This window comes from Melanostigma gelatinosum (genome assembly GCF_949748355.1).
Source record: "Melanostigma gelatinosum genome assembly, chromosome: 11".
In the NCBI taxonomy this organism is placed as follows: Eukaryota; Metazoa; Chordata; class Actinopteri; order Perciformes; family Zoarcidae; genus Melanostigma; species Melanostigma gelatinosum.
This window is the reverse complement of record NC_136644.1, coordinates 6,795,386-6,816,269: the sequence shown is the minus strand read 5'-3', so window position 1 is coordinate 6,816,269 and position 20,884 is coordinate 6,795,386. Positions and strand designations below refer to the sequence as shown.

Sequence of the window (20,884 nt, the reverse complement as noted above, 5' to 3'; positions counted from 1 at the left end):
ATGCCAATGATGGGTAAACTGCCACGTCTTCTTTCTCTCCATTTACAGATCGAAATGCGGGTATAGCAGCCGCTATTTTTACCTCTGCATAAAAGTAGAAGCTGTTTTCACACTCCGCCAACCGGAACTGTGCCTTTCATTCAGGAAATCTATTTCGAGCGGGGAGAGGCGGAGGAGCGGGGAAAGATGAGCTCTGATTAAATCCCTCAATGAAAATGTTCGGGGCTCCGTCTGTTATTTCATCGCCACGCAGCCCCCCCCCCCCCACCCCCGCTTTTCAACAGCGTCGGGCGGCCGCACATGTTTGCCGCCATACTTTTCACGATCCCGAATCAAGACTACGCGGTTGGATATCACCCGGGACTGTTTTTGTGGTTGAGTTATCTCCAAGACTCAGCTGGAGTCAATCACCGCTGTGGAGTTAGACGAGCAGGTCGGCAGACCGTGACCCCCACCATCTGTGTATGTGTCGGTGGCAATTAGCGTGACACGCATATCAGTACACCAAAGATGTATGGGTCAAAAAGGAAAAAGACAGAGGCATCTACACACGATGGAGCAAAGAACTCCTCAGAGGAGGCCAACTGAAGCAAAAATAGAACTCGAAATCCCTTATGGTCTTTGAGCCGATGCACCTGAAACTTAAAGGAAAACATCACCTGCGCTTAAAACATAACGGCTGCATCTACAGCCTCTATTGCTGCAGTGACCGCTGTTATGATCTCATTGTCTAAGCCTCCTTTTGCTTTTAATGTGGGTGAAACTGACAGGGCGTGGCGAGTCATGCTATCCCCGCATGCACCGGTAAATGCAGCTGAGGGATCCTTATCCATTAAGTGCCTGTTACCTTGGTGGCGGGTCATTCATTTTGGAGTGTACTCAAGGAAAAAGACACTGAGAAGGATGCCAGCTGTGTCGTGCACGGGGGGGGGGGGGGGGCGATGAGGCGAGACGGCACTGCCAGACACAAAACAACTTTAAATAAGGACCTCCCTCTTCTCTCGGGCATGACCACTGAATGTCTGGGTAATAAGCTCGTTGCTCGTTGCACCGGGAACAGGTGGCTTCCGCACCATTGAATTTCTGCTTGTTTTAATTAATGATGTTCGCTGGCCTTTTTCTAACACCGGCGCTCACTGTCATTACTTCAGTTGCTAAGTGAAGGGGTGGCGATCATAAATCATGCACCACGTGGCACACAGTAAGGCCCTCTGGCTAGACGACATTCCTGAAGACTTATATTTGTGGTTTGAGTGACTTTTGGGATCATAACTCGCATTCACAAGCTTTGTTATGCCACCAAGCAAGAAAATGAAGGGGGAGACACTTCCATGGAAAGTATGCAGCCATGTGAAAGTGTTTAAACAAACGTCTTTGGTCCATTTCGGGGTTCCGATCTAAACATATATAATACAACAGATAAATCCTGCTACCATGACTGCAGTCTTTCCAGGTTGGTGTGTGTGTGTGTGTGTGTGTGTGTGTGTGTGTGTGTGTGTGTGTGTGTGTGTGTGTGTGTGTGTGTGTGACAGGTAGAGGCAGGGACACTTTGATGATGAGGGAGAGACAGAGGGCAGTGCAGCTGCTATCCTCCCAACAGCATCTCCTCCGCTTCATTAGACTGCCTCTGTCTGTGTTCGGTCCTCGTGTTTGTTTCAGGCGATGGTCAACACCAATCAAAGCATTCTGAGGTTTGCTCTCTTACTGCATGCGTGCAGAGGAGGAAAGCACTTATACAGCAACAAAATCCTCTCCGGGGACAGGAAAGAGGAGTGAAGGGGAAAGCGAACAGAGCGACGCAGCACTTTGATTTCCAGCCCACGACGGTCTGCAATCCAGAAACCGATAGCTGTGTGCACCGAGTCCACACAGAGGCCGGTAGCAGTGATACGATGGCAAGAAGGCTGTTGTACGCAGCCCAAACTGCTTTAAAGACGACGGAGGAAAGTCGGGAGTCCGAGCCAAACAAAAAAGGATGAGGGAGGGAAAATGATCCTGTCTTTCCTCTCCTGTGTAAAGATCCCCGATGGGATGGACAGAAATGACTGTGACGAAGCAGGGATGCCAGAATTAGTTAACACAAGAGACGCATCATTGTCTTCATCTCGGGACATCTTATTTTGCCAGTGTATTACGCTCACTGGAACATTTTCAAACTGTGGATTATGAGAAGTTTGGGTAACCGTAAGGCACAAAGGGTCAATTCTGAAGGCCAAAATGTCGTCTAAGTTATTCTTGAACCGTACGTACGCTGGACTTGCATGCACAGAGGCACATTTATCTTTAAAGTAACAGTCTCGACCCTTGCTGTGTTTTCGATGCAGACGTTGTCTTTTGTCTCTCATGCAGAGGCACAGGTTTGTCAGACAGGTTTCAAAATCCTGCTTTTCTCCTCGTCTTTATTGGCCCATCATTTCTCTTCCTTGGTCGCGTCACAGAAGCTGAGGGTCTCGGAGGTCAGCCCCTTGACAAATGGTGCAACTCATTGTGAGGAAGAAGGAGCGAAGCAGAACAACAGAGTGAAAGGACATTTGTTGCTGCCAGACCGGGCAGCGACCTCGCCATTTGGACAAACCCACGCTTTTTTTTGATGTTTTTTAAACCGATGTCCACTTCAGGAAATTCAAAGCATAAAGACAGCCGATTGAGAGGCCCACGTACTGCCTGTCCATAGAATATGCTCCATTACTAATACACCACACCCGCCCACACACAAACACACACACCCCTGTTATCCTTTTACATAATCCCATGGGACCTTAGTACCGCCCCGAAAGAGCGAGCCTGACACGAGCCTCTGATTCAACCCTAAACATTCCCACTAACCCGCTGCGCACACACACACAACACTCCCCCCCCCCCCCCCCCAAAAGTAGGGGGCCCCAGGTCGGGCAGGTGCTGCGGCAGCCCCACAGAGTGATGGCCGTGTGTGTGCGTGAGTGTGTGTGTGTGTGTGTGTGATAGTGGGGGCCCGTTTGCCGTCTGTCAGTCGAACATGCTGCATGCATGATCAGACAGTCTGTTTCTCTTCTCCTGGGGTTTCCTGGCCTTATCAATGTATGTGTGTGTGTGTGTGTGTGTGTGTGTGTGTGTGTGTGTGTGTGTGTGTGTGTGTGTGTGTGTGTGTGTGTGTGTGTGTGTGTGTGTGTGTGTGTGTGTGCCCGTGTGTGTGTCTTACAAGATCGGTCTGACCGATGGATCAATGCCTCTATGATTATGCATCACCCCAATTGCATCATCAGGGTCAATGTGAGCAGCCGACACACCCTCCAATGTGCTCCCCGCTCCTCTGAAGCTCTCGTCGCTGCAGGAGGTTGGTTTGACGAAGCCGCGGCTCGCTTACATGTTATGCCGTGATTGTCACCCAGCAGGCGAAAGGATTTAAAGCTGCACCAGGCAAGATTTTGATCTAAAAATACATTTGTCTGATCTGCCTGAATCACAAACCGCGGCTGAAGGAGACACGACTGCGTCATCTCCTCCGGCTGAGATCTTGTTGTTTCACCTCATTTCGTCAAATGAAATTCCCGTGCCAGTTTACCAACAGAGAGAGAGAGAGACGAATCAAAAAGAATTAGTGATGCAAAAACACACAGACAGGCAAGTGAGTGAGCGCTCGGCAAAATGTCTGTATTCAGCAGCATGAGATCTCTTGGGATGTTCTGAGCTGCACGGATCAGCGAGGATGCCAAACGTGAGCGCTCCGTGTGAAGTTTAACACGGCGACACGTGATTTCTGGGTGCTGAAGTAACGAAATCAATTCTGACAGCTACCACTTGGTGCCAATGTGGGAAATTTCCCAGTGCAGGTTTAAGTCACTTCCATAGTAATAAAGCCAGTGTCAGCATAATTACAATGGCAAGGCCATGATACATGGACAAAATCTGTAAAAACAAATTTAAAAATATGCTATTAAAAGTACTTAATAGAAAGCACATTTTCACATTAAAAAGTAACTTTATCTCGTTTTCCTCTTCTCACTGATGCTTGTGGTGCGTCTCAGTTCGGTCCAAAATCTTCCCCATGTTTCATGACCTTTAAGCATGTGTGCAGTGTTTCATCTAGTCAACACATCTGCGTTGGTTCAAGCTAATAACGGAGGTCAAGCACAGTCCAACCACACACACAAACACACGCACACACACACACACACACAGGCGCCTTCGAAGACAACACTGCTCCCACAATGAGTAGAAAAAACATGCAAATGGTGAGTGATTCAAGCTGGGGTAGCTGGCAGTACATACCTTGTCAAACAGAGACTTCCATTGCTGAGACGAGGAAAGAATAAGGAAATGAAGGAGAGAGTGAGAGGAAGAGATAGAAAGGCAAAGAAACTAAAAAATCTCAGAGACAGGTGCTGCGTTGGAGAGGAGCATCTGTTTGGTTGAGATAAGTGTTGGCCAAAAGGACTTCCCTTTAATTGCAGGGTAGAAATCACATGCTGTGATTATCTGATCACTGTGTTCAATGAGCCACAGCAAAATATAATAAAGCAACAAAGGGTGGATCATTATGTGTATGGAGCTTCTTATAGGAGGCTATTTGAATTTGAGACAACTAATGGAGCAAGAGTGGATGTGCTGCGTGTCTTTGGTGGCTGCTCCCCTTATCACAGTATTTAAAATCCCTTAATCTCCAGTTATACCATGACATTTGCAAAAAATAACCTTCTCAACTTAATTTCTGGCTCATGCTTTGACATCCTGCTCCATACAATCAAACGTATACCCTACAGCATGAGAGAAAGTGGGTGTCCTGCTGCGTAATTTTACAAAAAATGGGAAAAGTGTAACAGTGCACTTGAGGTCCCTCTGTACTGCATGTATACTTACGTCCTCTGGAGCCACGGGGAGAACCTCGGTGCTCTCCAAAACCTCGATCTCTTCGCCCTCCGCGTTGGACGCCACCGCCGGAGAGGAGTTCACTGGCGCCTCCCGGTTTACGCCCGCCATCCTCGGACTGCTCTTCATACTCCAGCGGAGAGCAGCGACTCGGTGCTCAGGAGCGACTCCACATAGCTCACAATTCCATCTTTTCGGTCCCTATGTTTGCAACGACAAAGCAGGCAAGACCTGCTTGTGCATCCCTCCGAGTCGGACCTGTCTTGGCTTTTGGACGGGCGGATCAGTCCAAGTGAAATAATAGACGCAGATAAATTAAAAAGGTGTGCGCACTCCAGTTATTCCCAGCGCGCTTCCACATAGAACGGGCAAACAAATCCTCACCAGCCGGGGGAAAAAGTTGATTTGGTGATAGTTTAGTAATAGTTCAGGGCTGTGAAGTCCCTTAGCGGTCTCGCGCCACCGCCCGCCTCATCGTTCAGTCAGCATGTGACAGAGGTTAGTGCAGGAGCTGGAGAGGAGCCTGGGCGTATTTTGCTCGCCACGAACAGAGAGGCAGCGGTCCAAGTTTGTGAAGCGGCTGCATTGGGGACGCACGTTTGCAGAGCGAGTCTCGTCACCTCGAGAGATGCGACGACGACGCATCAGCAGCGGCGGCAGAGCGCAGATCCATCTGAAAGAAATAATGACATCATCAGACACAGCCGACAACATGAGATGTAGCACAGAGATGACAACCCGGACGAGATGGCGCGCAGGGGAGCCGCTGAAAGTCGAGTAAAACAGCGTGGGCACCGCCACATAGCAAAGAGGGAAGTATCTGGTTGGCCCCCAAAAAATTGTTTGGTGCGTCATGATACCTGGCACGCACGGGGGACAGCCGTCTGCTTTTCCCTGGCGCGTGCCGACAGGGAGCCTCAAGGAAGCCTCAGGGGAGAGGGGCGCAGAGGGGGGTAACACACCGACCGCCTGTGTTGGGACGTACTCGGTTCAGCTCCAAGAGACTTCGGTACTGTGCTCCAGCCGCATGCGTCCCTCCAGGCACGGGGGGAGAGAGGGGGGCAGGGAGAGAAGGGAGGCAGGGAGAGACTTGGCCGGCGGAGAGGGAGGGGATCACCAGCCCCTCCCGCTCAGGGGTTTCGAGGAACTCCGTCTCCCATGGCTCAACATCTCTCCGTCACTGCCTCAGAGGTTCTCTCGTGTGTGCATGATGTTGAGTTGCAGTAATTATTACACTGTCTAATATTCAATAATGTAGCCCTTTCAGATACTACTTTTCAATAAGGCAGCCTTCATTGAGAGTTTAAAGGGTTTACTGATGAATGGTGAATACATCATTTGTAAAATGTAGTGGAGTAATTGTAATCTGAATTGTAGCGTATAGTAGAAGCATAAGTGGTACGTAACGAATCAGTACCTGGAATGATCTACTTGAGTAAATGTGCTTTGTTACATTCCACCACTGAACTTAAATTGCTTCCAGGCTCAGGGAATAGGGAGTGTCCGAGGCTGTAAATTCTGTATTTTCATGTGGTCTTGTGTGGATGGGAAAGAAGTTGTATGTCATTTTAGGTTATTGTGGCCTCACCCATGATTCTGACTTGTGCAAATATTACCAGCCTAAAAATAATTGACTTTTACCTCTCCAGTATTGATAATCATGAAGACATAAACTGACTGAATATAAGGACTTCAAGGCATTACACTGTTGGGATAGCAGATCTTATTTGCATGCAGTTTTAACCAGAATCTACATTTGTATCTTTAATATTAACAGCATTTTGTTTTCAATTGTTACTGGGAAACCAGAAATAAAATCCTTCATGTGACATAAAACAAATTACAGGGTGTAACCGCACTAAACTGTGTATGGAAAGAATGAATAATAGGACAGACACTGCAAAATTAAAATCCTAATTAACAAAGTAGATGAATCCATTAATAAATAAACCATGTCACAGTCTCCCAAGGACAGATCACATTGCATCTTTCATATTACCAGGGAGCAAAGGGAATTATTGTCTTGTTAGCTACAGGCACCGATGGGAATGTCCATGAAAAGCAGCTAATTGGACAAAATAAGCTTTGACGTGGCAGCTTTCACAAGTCATCGGCAAACGTCAGCTGCAGAGCTGAGACATGAGAGGCAGAGGAGGCAAGAGAGTGTGAACAAAAAGGAGAGAAAGAGACAAGATGCACAGCAGGAAAAACACCTGGTGTGTGGGGAAACTGAGCTCATGTTGACAATAAATTACCAGCTGGGAAGTGTTGCCTCTTTTTGACAGGAGTCTGTCTCGGGTGTATTTTACAGGCACCAACTGTTCTCTGAGCCACAGCCAATTACTATACAACAGTAGCTTATATATATATCCACAATTCCTAGCTAACAATGTCAAGAATGATCAATTACTTTTAGATAACTATTTCAACCATTACTCAATCTCAATCGTTTTAGCTGCACTGCTATTACTGCTTTTTAAACCATTCATCCCTCACTTTTAGCCAAGTGTGTCAGCTTCTCTTATCACCAGAAAGTATAGGGAGTGCTGGCAGGGACTTCATTTTAATAGGAGTTCTCATGCAGCACAGTGTCTGACTGTCTCACATAATTACAGATGCTCATTAGTGAGAACCAGCGGTGCTTTAAATGTCCTGACGAAGCAGCTGCACCAGAAAATTCTGCTTCAGATGTCCAAATGCAGCTAGTCTTTCTTAGAACTTATCGATTTAACAAGCCCAAATTACAATTGGGGGTCTTTCACGGCCTCTTGAGTGGCCCAGGGTACTGCTTGATTTAACACAATGTTGGGTTGTGCTTTTAAAAAGAAGTTAGTGAGTCAGTCAGTCAGTCTAAGGTCTGGAAGTGATGAAAGTTCAGGGGCATCACTTTGAGTAAACCAGATAATCCGCTCAGCCACATCCCTCGTGAAGTCCTCCACATTCTGCCCATGATTTAACTAAAGCTGCTCCAGACTAATATGCTTGGAGAGAAAAATGTCAGACATTTTTAGAGAACATGGTTTGAGTATTTTTCTTACTGAGTGGCTTTCATTTGGAGAGAGAAGGCCTATTTGTTTAAAAGCTAAATGGGTTTCATACCTTGATCATATCTTTGTACTGTGTTGGATAAATACAATAAAGATACTATATCTTAGCCATGAATGTGCTTCCTATATACTGAGAAAACTCACCTCCCTCATAATCTGACCCTGGTCCTTCTTCCCGAGCAGACCGGCTCATTATGGCGTACTCATCTAATCACATGAACAGACTTTTTAAAGTCTACTTCACACGGCTGCCACTCGTTTTGTGGTGAGCCACTGGTGATATTTTATTCAAGCAATGCTGCCCTCTTGTGTCAGTACCATGCTTGTGCCTTACAATTTGAACTGACTAAATATAACCCATCATTTTGTCAGAACACGATCAAAATAAAGTTGATTTCGTGAATTATCAGATACAAAAGCACATTAAAGAAGCTCTGAAGGGCACAAACAATTTGCAAAGCTTCCTTTTCAATACTTAAAGAATACCGTCTGCATCGTGTTACAAGCATCACTGTCCCACAGCTGTTGAGAAAAACACAAAAGAGACAAATTACCTGAATGTATTCACGCGAAAGGAGGCCGTTGCTCGGCTAAATCTTTAAATCTCTTGGAAACTGAAAGGAAATTCCATCACACCACATGTCATACAGATATTTGTTTATTGTAAACAAGGCAGGGCTGAGTGAATCCATCACACTGGACCATTTGCGAGAAATTAACATCTGAGGCCACGTTATTGCATTTTCTGCGATCAGTCGAGGTGAGCGGGAATCACAACAAGGGCCGTCAAACTTAACCAGTCAGCACCCGTCAATACACTTTACTACTCCAATCCCTGGATTACTGGGAGATGGAACGCAATGAGGAGAACTTTTGGTGGTTCTTTTGTACAGCAAGTCGTAAAACGCTGGAATGTGATCGGAAATTCAGAAGCATGCAAATACAAAATGTACAGAGTGAATGTAAAGTGTCAATGTTAAACATCTTAGCGCACACAGACGCGGCATCGCAGCAGACCCTTCCACACATCCACCGATCAAACCCTGACCTGCTGAGACGTACAGACGTTGAAAATAAAGTGTGCATCCAGGTGTTTAGGTCTGAAAGGCAAACAGATTTCTGTCATTGTGAATATCAACGCTAACGTGCGTGTGCGTTCACAACCAGGCTTGTCGAGCCAATTATACCTTTGCATTCAGTGTTCTGAGTTTGAATCAGACATGGCTCTTTTGAACAAAGACAAACCAATATACAGTCTTCTATAATATATATACTATTTACACAGTTCAGTCCATTAAAAGCATCAGTGTTATTGCAAACCTCACATATCGCAATCACAGCTGAGATTGTTAATTTCATTCAGCAAGCAACCAAACAGCGACATACGTATGCAACTCCCTCGTGTTAGTCACTACAGCTCATCAGCGGCTTACCTTCATTTTAATATATTACTTTGCAAACATTTGGAAACAAACTGATTAAGGAAATCAGCAATTTTAGTACAAAATTAAATACTGTTCTGTTTTTATTCCCATGAAGATAAATTGACAATGGAATGAAAATGCAAAAGAAGAGGAATGTTTTTGACACGTTTTCCCTTCCCACCAAAACAAAACAATGACAGATTTTCGTTTACTAAATGCAAGACTGACAGCCTAATGTCGTGACAGGTCAAAATAGCTCTATTTGTACCATGAGGGTAAAGAGGGTTGGACATGGGTGCCTGAGAATCACCGTGGTTTGAGCAGCACCCGGTACATGGCGAAGCCCAGCACGGCAAACACAGAGGCCCCGACGCTCGCTCTCAGCCAGAAGGTCGAGCTCTTCAGGTCTGCTTGGCTTACATGTCTGTTAAACAGAGAGAGAGATATAAATACAGAGAGGGGGTGAAGGGAACGACAATAAAGAGTACAGAGATAGAGACGACGTGTCGCTGGGGAGGATGACGTGACAGTAAATATGATGAACCAAAGGAAAATATGGATGAAATGACGGAGCAGGGATGCAGCCTTGACACATGCTGAGAAAAAAAGCCAGTCAAACAGAACACAGACATGCATGACTACAGTTATGACATGAGATAGCAAGAACCAGAAATTAGCTGAGACATCTCCGTTAGATGAGACGGCTGAGGCACAGTGACACCAGCAAAGACGCCAACAACAAGGAAGTTGACACCGACCGAATGACAATGAGGCCGAGATCAGAATAGAAAAGTACATGCTGTCAATCCCACTGCAGTACAGGAAGCAACATCAGATGGAAAATGAAGATATCAGAAGGCTTTCTGAAGATGTCAAAGGACTGACAGCACACAGACAGAAGTCGGTGCCTAAAACAGACAACTTTGCAAAAAATGGCGAGCAAAAAAAAAAAAAAAAAAGGCGAAATGAACGTGACAAGCGTGAGGCGACGATGCCGACCAATCGAGAGACTGTAAAGAGTGGGTGTAAAGAGAGGGTTGTAAAAACAAAAAAAGGTAAGCAGGACCTTCTGAGTACAACAGCGTAGAGTTTGGCCCTGACCGTCTGCAGCAGCTCAGAGTTGAGGAAGTTCTGACACAAGCAGAAGGTGCACCGGTTACAAGTGCACATGCAGCGCAGCCGAGCGTGGCTGAGGAGAGATGTGGAGAAGACAAAACACCAACACGCAGTTTATATTTAAAAACACACACACACGAGGAAGAAAGGCAAGATAAAGAGGTTTAAGATGCCACCAACAATGAATGAGTAGCATGTGGCTCATCGGCAGAGAGCCAGAACCCATCAACAAGGAAAACAAGTACACTCATATAATCCCCGGATTATTCTCAAAATACAGTTGAATAATGACTGTACATCTTGAATGTGTGCTGTGCAGAGAGGCACTGCAACCTGTGAGCCTCTGGGAGAGATCAACATGACTGCACAGCAAGGGAAACACGTTTACTGACAGAGCTAAACGCTGTGCCATCAGAGAACGACAGCACCGTGTTCAGAGGACGGTGCAGAGGATTAATGGAGACTCAAGTGCATCACGTCTGGTACCGACACTTGCAGAGAGTAGCAGAGCATCCCCCAGAGGGAGCGGCTTTATCCACAGGCATGGAGTAACGCCACAGACACTCGCTCAGCACAGCTCTGTATTTAAACTGTAAACTAGCACATAAGGTGGACTGCGGATGAAAACAAGGCTTCCCATCTGCACACAGGATTTCCTGCCATTTGTGACCCAGCTGCAGAAACAACTGCAATTCCCTTATTTACAGACTATTAGGAACAACAGTGAGTGATGTATGGAAGCCCTGAGATGAGAGCAAAATTGGTCATCAATTTTCTGATCTAAATAGTTCTCTCCTGTGTTTATGACTTAAGAGTTTTAATCTCTGCATGCACTCTAAACACAAAGTGCATATATTGTGTGTTAGAAAGAAACTAACTTGGCAGGAAACGTTTGTAGTCCCATGCACCCAGCGGTGCACTCCGGCCTCTTGTGGCTGAAATGAGTACTACAACAATAAACACTGTTTTTCACAGATACAATTTTTTTTAAAGAACAAATAAAGATTATCCTGGGAAAAACACATTTTCTTCACCTGTTCTGAATTCATAAAACACACAAGAGAAAACTATTTAGATCAGACTTAGATCACCAGAATTATTTTTTTTTTTTCTCCCACTTCAGTAGTGATGATTTGTACCAACTATCATACAGTATCCTAACATCATAGTTCTTTATGAGCTGGTTGCTTTACCAACAAGAAATGTGATCATAACAGCACGTTAGCTTTGCTTAGTTACAACTAATGCAGTAAAACACAAACGCCATCCCCCAGAACTAAACATTGTAACCGTCATGAAGGCAGGTTTTATTGTATTACACAGCATCAGTTTTAGCTGGGTGTACATGATGAATTGGCAAGCAAAGGACTGTATATCCTGCTGTGACTCTAGAACATTTTAAACCAGAAGGTTGGGCCTATAAACAGAGAGAATGGTAAAACTTGAGTTCTACTTTGCTTGGGCACCTAAAGTGCAAAAAGGACAGGAGTCTCCGTACTTACGGGTACATGGCCATCGTGGTAAGTTTGGTGTAGATGTCTCTGCTGGGTGCTGCTGCAGTGTTACAGGTGAAGGACTGGGGAGGTGGCATCTTGTGCCTCCTACAGAACTCCAGAGGACTGCAGCCGTACATCTGCTTGATCTCGGGCAGGTCTGACTTCGCTGCTATCATCATACACGGGACCTTGCTGTCCATGAAGTATTGCTGAGGAGGGAAGGAGAGGGGCGACCGCGGTTAAGGTGTCGTTTCCCCTTTTTCATGTAATCGTACGCACAGTTTTACCTTGAAGACTTTGGCGCAGTACTCAAAGGAGTACGGGTTGCTGACATCATACACCAGGCAGACAATGTCACAGGCCAGATCGGCATCAGACAGGTAGTCGAAGTCAGGGAACACTTCATGAAGCTGAGAGGGGCGGAGGGGAGAGAGTCAGAAGACCGCGGCCGAGTTCCAACAGTTACTCACATGTCAGATAGTGGCCAATATTCTCTGCGTCACTGTTTCTGCCTAAACAGTACGCAAACACATAAAAGTTGCCATATTTCATTCATGAATTGCAAACAGTGGGCTTGCATGTGCTCTCAGTAGTAGTGCACTGGTAAAAGCATTGGGTAAACATGATAAGATGAACAGCCAGGTAAGCACAGCCAACCTCAGGCTGGTTCCCAGTTCACAACCTCTTAATAGTGGAACATATACATATAAATCATGTCTTTGATATGAATATCATAAAATATGAAATAAATTATAGCATGCAAATATAATATTGGTGAATTTGTTCATTATTATTATTGTTTTAGCACTGGAAAAGCTGTATTGAGACACAAGTCGCAAATGCAAAAATAACATGAGTAATTGAAGTAACACGAGGGGCATCTATGAAACTCACGAGAAGGTATTTCTCCTGGCCGTAAACATAGGTGGTGCTGATGGCATAGTAGGATCGGTGTTCCTCTCGGATCGTTCTTTGGCGCTGGGAGGAGAAAAGAGACGTTGTGTAAAAGCAGATCAGGACATAAAGCGGACTGTAAACTGTGATTGAAAGCGGCAGCGGGCAAATTCTGTTCGAGTCTGTATCGATACTTCTCCCATTTATAGAAGAAAGAGAAGTATGCTGCGAGAGTATACAGCTGTAATCCGGTTGCATTTCCGTTTACCGTGTGGTTTCTACCCAGGAACGCTTGCAGGAAGCCGCTCTTGCCGCTGCCGATGTCTCCAAAGACATTACAGCGGAAGACGCTGCGCTGGGTCTGCTTCTTCTGCAGGTCAATCTTCTTAGCTCTGGTCACTGAGGGGGGGGGGGGCATTAGATGATCAGTTCAGACTGCTGCTGGACACAACTCACGTCAGATTTAACTGCCCAATGGTTGGTGTTATGTCAGGGTTGATTTACTGCGTTATAACGTATGTCAACTATATTTGTGATGTTACAAGAAACTTGTCCACAGATCTGCAACTGGATTATTTAACAGGAGTGTGGAGGAGGAGATGTGATGGTGTGGTTCACCTGTAATTCCCGATGCGTGGGACTCCTGCTCAGCAACTAGTGAGTAGCCGAGGTAACCCAAATACTCCAGGCATCGTTGGACATCCAGATACGTTGTTAACCTGAACAAACGTTGAAGGCAAAAGATACAAAACAAGAGATTAATAAGTAAAGGAACCGATGTGATGGAGATTGTGTTTTGTAAAATAATGACATTGTGCACAGCCCTAAACTTAACTCGTCGCCACTTACGTCCACTGGGAGAGATATCCCTGGTAGGTGATCCAGCCCTGGTCATTAGTGCAAACTGTATTATTGACATCTGGACCCCAGGGCATGTAGGGGAACACATCAAACAGGTCCCTCGTCTCCTCCGGTGACAAGGCACCGTCACGGTCCTGATGAACGCAAAAGTCGGTTACTGAGAAAAATGGTTGCTCAGGCCGGAAAATATTTCCCTTAGTTTGCGGCCTGTCATCTCTACCCGAGTAAACAAACATGATGGACTGGAGCACTCATCCACAGTTGGACATTAATCACGACGACAGAGAGCAGATCATGGTACAAGGCTGCCACTTCCACTCTTTTGACTTTCACTCTAACCTCGCGGCTAATTCTCCCGTCAAGCCCTCCTCAGTGACAACACGTTAAGTCACGCCTCAGCAGGTGGTCAGCCTCGGCTACGTGGGTGTATTTTTATTTTTTGTGCCGTACTGAGCAGCTTTCTGTGAAAGCCTCTCCGGGGCAGAGGGTAAAGTAAATACAGAACCGGGTTTACAGGATTGTACCTTGTCGTGTTTGTCAAAGACGCTCTGGAGGAAGAGGTAGGCATTGTGGTTGAGCTCTGTGGTGCAGTCTGGAGGCAGCTTCAACCTAGAGACAAGGATTATTTATTTATTTATTTATATACACACACACACACACACACACATAAAAATAAGAGGATAAATGTTATACTTTGCTTTGTAGTCCTCAGTAGAAATATTAGTCAGTGAGGTGAAATTGTGCACATTAAATCTACACATTAATCCTTCCTTCCTCATAACTGCAGTGTTACGTAAGGTACTGAATCTATTACCTCTGAATCTATCACCTCCTTTAAGGGCTCAACAACACTGACGGTTTAATCAAAATGAGCAAAAAGGCACCAAAAGTGAAAATGTTTAAATTGAACCAAAAAGGAGCATTGTGTTTGAGGAAAGTACAGTATTACCCTTGAAAGAGCAATAAGGATGGAGTGGAAGCTGTGTGTCTAAAGAAAAAAGAAAAAGACAGACTCACGGAGGGAAGAGGTAGTCCTGATTTAACTCCAGGTCGTCGTCGTACCCAAACCTCCTCAGCACTGTCCACGTGGTTTCATGGCGCCCTCGCTGGATGAACAGGGTGTGGAGGAACAGGAAGCCTGGAGGAGAACGTCACAGAAACAATGAACAACACAATCAGGAATAATGTGACCAGAGAGTGTGTGTGTGTGTGTGTATATACACACGTGAATGTGAGGAAGGCCGATCCGTGCATTCCTACCTTTCAGAGTGAGTCCGTTGTCGCACACTCCGTCACTCAAATTCTTCCTCACCACATTTTTCACATCCTCCAACGCCTGAGACTCCAGCGGGGTGTTGAAGCACGTCCGCTGTGAGCGATCAGACGGTCACATCCTTTCATTTATTTGAATAAACCCATTGTTCACTTTGTCAGCTCCAGCAGCCATCAGTCAACTCACCTGGAAGAAATTGAGCTCATGATCGTTGAGAATCCCATCATTGTCCAGGTCAGACACTTTGAAGATTCGAGTCAGGGCTTTGACACAAAGTGGCTTCATCTGGGAATCAGAAAGGCAAAATTGAAAAAGTTCCTTCAACAAAATGATTTCGTTATTCACCTGCTGACATTCGGTGATGTATTCCGCTGAACGTAAATTCATACTTTTTTTTTTTTTTTCCTGACAACCACCGAGTTCACACAGTGCATTTCTGCTCTTACGTCTTTCCTCTCCGGACAGTAAAGAGGACCTGTGGGGTGCAGGACTGCCTTTTGGGCGTAGTAGAACAGCTCTGAGATGTTCTTCAGGTTCTTTGCTGAACACTAAACAAGAAAAATAAGAAGGGGGTTTAATAATAATGTACATACATATTTATACTGTTTACCAATACGCTCTACAACACAAAATACCCTCGTGGCATTAAAACACCTTTGCAACCCTGTGAAAATACAGTGTCCTGGCAAAGCTCGGCCATCCCCGTCTGTGTGTGTGTGTATATATACTGTACATGTGTGTTGGAGCTAAGTCAGGGTATTAACACACAGGATCTGTCTGAGCGACAAGCCTGGTTCAATTAACCAGTCTGAAAAAAAAGCGTTCAGGTCACGACGGGTGTTAAGTCTTTAAATACTCTTGGACAGTTGTTGTGCTTCCTCGTTTTAAACTCTGAACAGCAGCAAAAAATAAAATAGCGTCTTTCATGCAAAGTAGAAACTAGAATCATATGCCTCGCGGTTGTTTGCCTCCAACAATCAGTAAAGTTGCAGTTTACATCCATGTCTGTCCAAAATGTCATCGCTTCATCCTATTTGACTTTTTGGGTAAAAAATGGTCATAATTAGCATATGAAGTCTTGTTATGGACCCCAAACAAGTGACCTTTGACCTCTTTGGACAACTTCAAGACTCACATTACAGACAACAGCTGACATAAACATGGAAGAACAAAACGTCATGAAGGGCTTTGCTTGTACAGTTAAAAACAAAGGCACTCCATTGATTGAGATATTCATATTTTTACACCAACTTAAGTGTCTTCAGTGGGCTTGTGAAACACCACCAATAAAGTCAAAACAATGTCTGGGTGTTAACTTAAAAACACTCCTGTTACTCTGTCTGTGGTCTGAACCAACAGCATTGCATTACTTGAATATGGAAGCATTCATCAGGCAAATGTAAACAAAGCAGCAGTCTCGCAGCATTAACTGCAATGTTTTACTCTTCAGGAACAGTAAACGGAGCCACCGCTCTCTCTCACCTCGACGCAAGTCTCTATCTCACTGTGCCGGTTCATGATGGGCAGTATGGTCTCCATACTGCTGTGTTCCACCAGGTCAGACTTGTTCCCCACCAGAATCAGAGGAACCCTGAAGCACACACACACACACACACACACACACAGACACTCAGCATTTCATTTACAAGCCTGAAAACATGGAAATCTAACAGTGACCTTTGCTTTTGTGCAAAAGAACACTTTTCTTTTCATGGACTTTTTGTATTTTCCCTCTCAGAAAAGCCGTGACTCATTTCACCGTGAAAACACAAAAAGGGAGAATAAAGCTGAATCTGCTCGTTATATGATGCATTTCCACTTCAGCGCTCTGCTTACAGAGAAGCATTTGTGAGCCATTTTCCACCCCGTGACGGTAAGTCACCACTTCAAACCCGACCAGAAGGACTCCATGACTGGCCTCTTTCTACAGAAAATAGTCTTTGGCGGAGAAATTGAGATACAGACCTCATATTTCATTTTCCAAAACTGAGCTGACAAAAAGAAAAAAAGGTATTTTTTAGACAAGTTCACACCTGCTGTCCTTGTCCCTGTTCTCAGTAATGAGGGGGATCCAGTGGCTCGTCACCTGTGGGAAACAAAGCGGTTGAGAAGATTCAAATGGAATAGATCATCACCCTCGAGTGTGCCACAAGTTTTACTGTTCAACAAACCCAATTATGGAAATGCTAGGCACAGTGGTAGCTCACCTTTTCAATGGAGGTCTTGTTGTTGACAGCGTAGACAATGCAAATCACATTTGCCTTTGAGAGAGACCAACACAGACACGCATTATGTTTACAGCTGAACTCGGCGTTTCTCTCGAGGGTTAACAGGAAAGCACAACGCACTGACTGACCTTGGAGATCTCCTGAAACAACTGCTCGTCGGTCTGCTCGGCCTCTGCAGGACAAAGATGTGTGCACGACAGTTAAAGCCAGGATCTTCTTTCTCAATGTGTCACACAAATATACAACCAAAGAAAGAAACAGCCGTGGGCTTAACGTACCCGAGTAGTCCACAATGTGTGTGGGGACTCTCTCTGGTGTGACATCTGCCGGTATGGTGATTTCCTCAGCTCGGTAGGGAACCTGGGATAAACGTGAACACGTCTATAAGACACGCAGACACGTTTGCAACCAGTCACAGGCACACGTCAACGGTGTTAAACGCCACAGAGGCATGCATTAGGTTCAAGGCATCATCGAGGTCTCTCCGACCGCTGACGTAATAATCACTTCTCCTCACCACGGTTGGGAACTCCTCGCTGACCAGCGACATGATGAGAGACGTCTTCCCCACTTTGGCTGTCGAAGGAGGAAGAGGAGCGAGAGTTCAGTGCAAATGAGACAGATTCTGAGGATCTCTGCAGACTGTAGTGTTCACTACATGGGGCAATAAGCTTGCAATATATTTTTCAGAGGTTGACACCTAAACATCCATTTAGAAGGAGCAACCTATTCCTAGTCTACGTACAAGGCACAATGAAGTGACTGCAGATTGTCGCGTAATGAAATATCTACCAACTGATTTAGAAAGCTATGGCTGATGCAGGGTTCATTTATTATTTTTTCCTGCCTATGATATGCAATAATAACAACAATTGACAAACATAACATGTAAGACCGAATAACAGCTATCACAATAAAGCAGATGTTAAAACAATAAGGACGAGTGAAGTGACCATCATGAGCCAGAGGTCTGGTTGTCAGAAGTCCTCGCTCAGCTGGCAGCACCAGTGCAACGTGAACACGGACGCTGCAGACCTAAACACTGTCGATGAATAGCTTTACTTACGCTCTCCCACCAACAATATCCTCACGTCCTTGCGCATCCTCTTCAGCGTCGCGGAACTCGGTTAACTGGCTCGTGTTGAACATTTACGCTCCTGTCTGGATGAAGGCGACGAGCAGCCAGCGCTCCTCGGCCTGGCTCGCTTGCTAACGGGCTACATTCGCATGTCAGCTCCGGTTCCCGCTGGTTCACAACAGACGGTCGGTGCACCGTTCACACAGCTGTACAAACCGTTAGATATACGGGATACGGACACGGTGTTTTCATGAAACTCCACCTGCGAGGCAGGAGTCAGTCAGGCAGTCACCGCCGCTGCTGTGTTGAGCCTGCTAATATCCACTCAAACCTGACTGGTAGAGCATCAGAGGGCGCGCGTGCTTTACGCCACGCCCCTTCTGACTGTGATGGACGAGCAAAGATCGTATATTAGTAACAGAATCCCATACAAAGCTAAAACTCGCCCATCCATTATATTCAATCAATTATCATATTCCTATGATTCATTCGCGCACATGAGAGCGTTTGCAGTATTATTTTTTTTAAAGTAAGGAATACAATATAATAAAACTGTGACTTCAAATCAGTGGTGTAAGAAACACTCATATTATTCTCAGTAGCAATTACGTTCTATAAAATTGTTTTGAAACAGATTAAAGTCCTACATCCTGGATTTCAGTGGAAGTACAAGTAAGGGCAAAGTGTGCTTAGTGTGCCCACAATGCGCCAAAGGGTGGGCATAATGTGGGCAGGGCACACACTTTGGGCTCGGTGGGGTCTAAAGAAGCTTTCGAGAACCTCCAGGGAACATTCCCTTAAGTGTTGCTGTGGGGTTTCTAAAAAAACTTCAAAGAACCCAGAGAGAACATTTCCTGAATGTTCTCTAAATCAGGGGTTCTTAACCTTTTTGACCTCGGGGCCCAACTTTTCAAGTACAAAGTGTCCCGGGGTCCATTCAAATATTAACACTATTAGTTTAACTAATTTATCTCACTCTTGGTTTGATTTGTATTCAATAACTATATTGTTACCTGTTCAACTCCACCCCTATTTTGGAGCAAAATCGCCTAAAATGACATACCCAAATTAAAATGGCTGTAGCTTCTGAACCACTCTGACTATATACATCAAAAGTGTCAGAAAACCTGTAGGTCATACAGAAACAGAGCAGTGGGCCTTTGGAGTCAGTAAAAATTGAAGATTTTTGTCCGCATAAAATAAAAAAGTATTTCAGTATAAATAACTGCCTGTGGCTGTATATGTACAGGTAAAGGACAGTATAGAGCTGTAACTACACTATCAGTGAACAACTGCCTCAAATTTGAAGAAGATTGGACAAAGTATGACCATTCTACAGAGTTTCTTCCATGAAGAGATCCAGGCGGAGCTCTAAAAGGACATTTGGAGACCCAAATGGACACATGGTAACCACATGATATTCTGACACACTAAAGGTGTTTCTCCCTTTATATTTTGATATTATATTATTTCCCTTTTATTTTTAGCCTTTGCAAATTGCAAAAACTATGTACATAAGGTCGAAGACGTGGTGTGTGAGTAGAGGACTTGCTGTGCGTAATGCCTGCGACCCAGCGCACGATCGAGCATGAGTAGCTCAGTTACGCAAAGGTCATACGTTGGTTGGCACCACTGTCTTCATTTTTTCTTTTCAAAAACGGATCCCTTTACTTCCGCTACAGGCTAGCGGCTAGCTGAGTGTCTTCTGCTTATTGGAGCTTGTTAAACAACTGACTGACGCATTACCGCCACCAGGTGGTGGGAAACTATATTGTAACTGAGCGTCTCATGGATAACAGTGATATCTCTGGTGTCTTCAATTGATAACCTATGCGGTCCAAAACACACAGAAAACCTTCAGAGAACCTTCAGGAAATGTTCTCGGAGGGTTTTCATCCTTAGATTTTAACAGTCGGCAGGTCTTCTAAAAATCCTTCCGAAGTACATTCAGGGATTTGACTTGAAATGAGAGAAGAACATGTATTTATTATTGGAGTATGTATTATTTATAATTCCTCAGTTCAATTTTAAAAATATCAATAAATATTGTTGAAATATTATTCAATTGAACTTTATTTATTTGATTTGTATGTAGTCAGTTGCTGACTACATACATAAGTTAATACAAGGCATGCATACTTCAAATATATATATATATATGGCACTAAATCATAGCGCAAGTTAGACATTCTTGTGATGTTGCAGACCTTTGTATGAGGAACTCTAAAATGGACCTCGTTGAATTTTAATTGAATACCCCAGGCGTTGTGTGAGACCTCTTACTTTTTCTCCCAAAAGAAAGAAAACCAACGGCTGAAACCATAAGTTTTGCTTAGTGTCTCTAATAAGCACATATTTTTGCATAATTGTACCATGCACACTATAAACGTGAATAATAAAGGTCTTAAAAAGGCTCAAATTACTGTGCCACTTGGCCTGGTTGGTAATCTGCCCATCAAAATAGCATGCCTACGCCAATGAAGGCATCCAGATATGGGCCCCTCTGCAATGCCTGATATAATCATCAACTGTGATCTGTACCTTTGTGACTGAAGAGGAATATATGTACCTCTAGAATTCCTAAAAGCAGGAATCAACTGTGTATACAATTTATTAGACATT

The 20,884-nt window shown here is 44.8% G+C and overlaps 2 protein-coding genes across 4 annotated transcripts in view; both read right to left on the bottom strand.

The window, feature by feature from the left end:
* The window catches only part of rhbdl3 (rhomboid, veinlet-like 3), a 44,529-nt gene extending 38,683 nt beyond the window's left edge, over positions 1 to 5,846 (bottom strand). Inside the window, exons 1-3 of one of the 2 annotated variants that reach the window (XM_079279076.1) lie at positions 5,706 to 5,846; positions 4,837 to 5,518; positions 4,249 to 4,272 (exon numbers count right to left, since the gene is read on the bottom strand). In XM_079279076.1, the coding sequence (XP_079135202.1) occupies positions 4,249 to 4,272; positions 4,837 to 4,974 (162 nt within the window). In that variant the 5' untranslated portion in view covers positions 4,975 to 5,518; positions 5,706 to 5,846. The remainder of the gene's footprint in view (positions 1 to 4,248; positions 4,273 to 4,836; positions 5,519 to 5,705) is intronic. The other variant, XM_079279077.1, reaches the window with a different exon arrangement.
* Positions 5,847 to 8,558: 2,712 nt separating this feature from the next.
* rhot1b (ras homolog family member T1) lies at positions 8,559 to 18,592 on the bottom strand. Of its 2 annotated transcripts, XM_079278150.1 has the most exons (20): positions 18,251 to 18,592; positions 17,702 to 17,760; positions 17,463 to 17,544; positions 17,313 to 17,356; positions 17,164 to 17,217; positions 16,990 to 17,042; positions 16,439 to 16,547; positions 15,403 to 15,504; positions 15,143 to 15,241; positions 14,944 to 15,052; positions 14,701 to 14,821; positions 14,208 to 14,292; positions 13,672 to 13,817; positions 13,441 to 13,541; positions 13,091 to 13,221; positions 12,823 to 12,906; positions 12,216 to 12,338; positions 11,935 to 12,137; positions 10,383 to 10,505; positions 8,559 to 9,740 (listed from the first exon to the last, which is right to left on the bottom strand). In XM_079278150.1, the coding sequence occupies exons 1-20, from the start codon at positions 18,285 to 18,287 to the stop codon at positions 9,623 to 9,625; spliced, it is 1,983 nt and encodes a 660-aa protein (XP_079134276.1). In that variant the 5' UTR covers positions 18,288 to 18,592; the 3' UTR covers positions 8,559 to 9,622. The 2 variants fall into 2 exon arrangements, with proteins under 2 accessions (XP_079134276.1, XP_079134277.1); XM_079278151.1 differs by lacking the exon at positions 10,383 to 10,505.
* Positions 18,593 to 20,884: the final 2,292 nt, after the last annotated feature.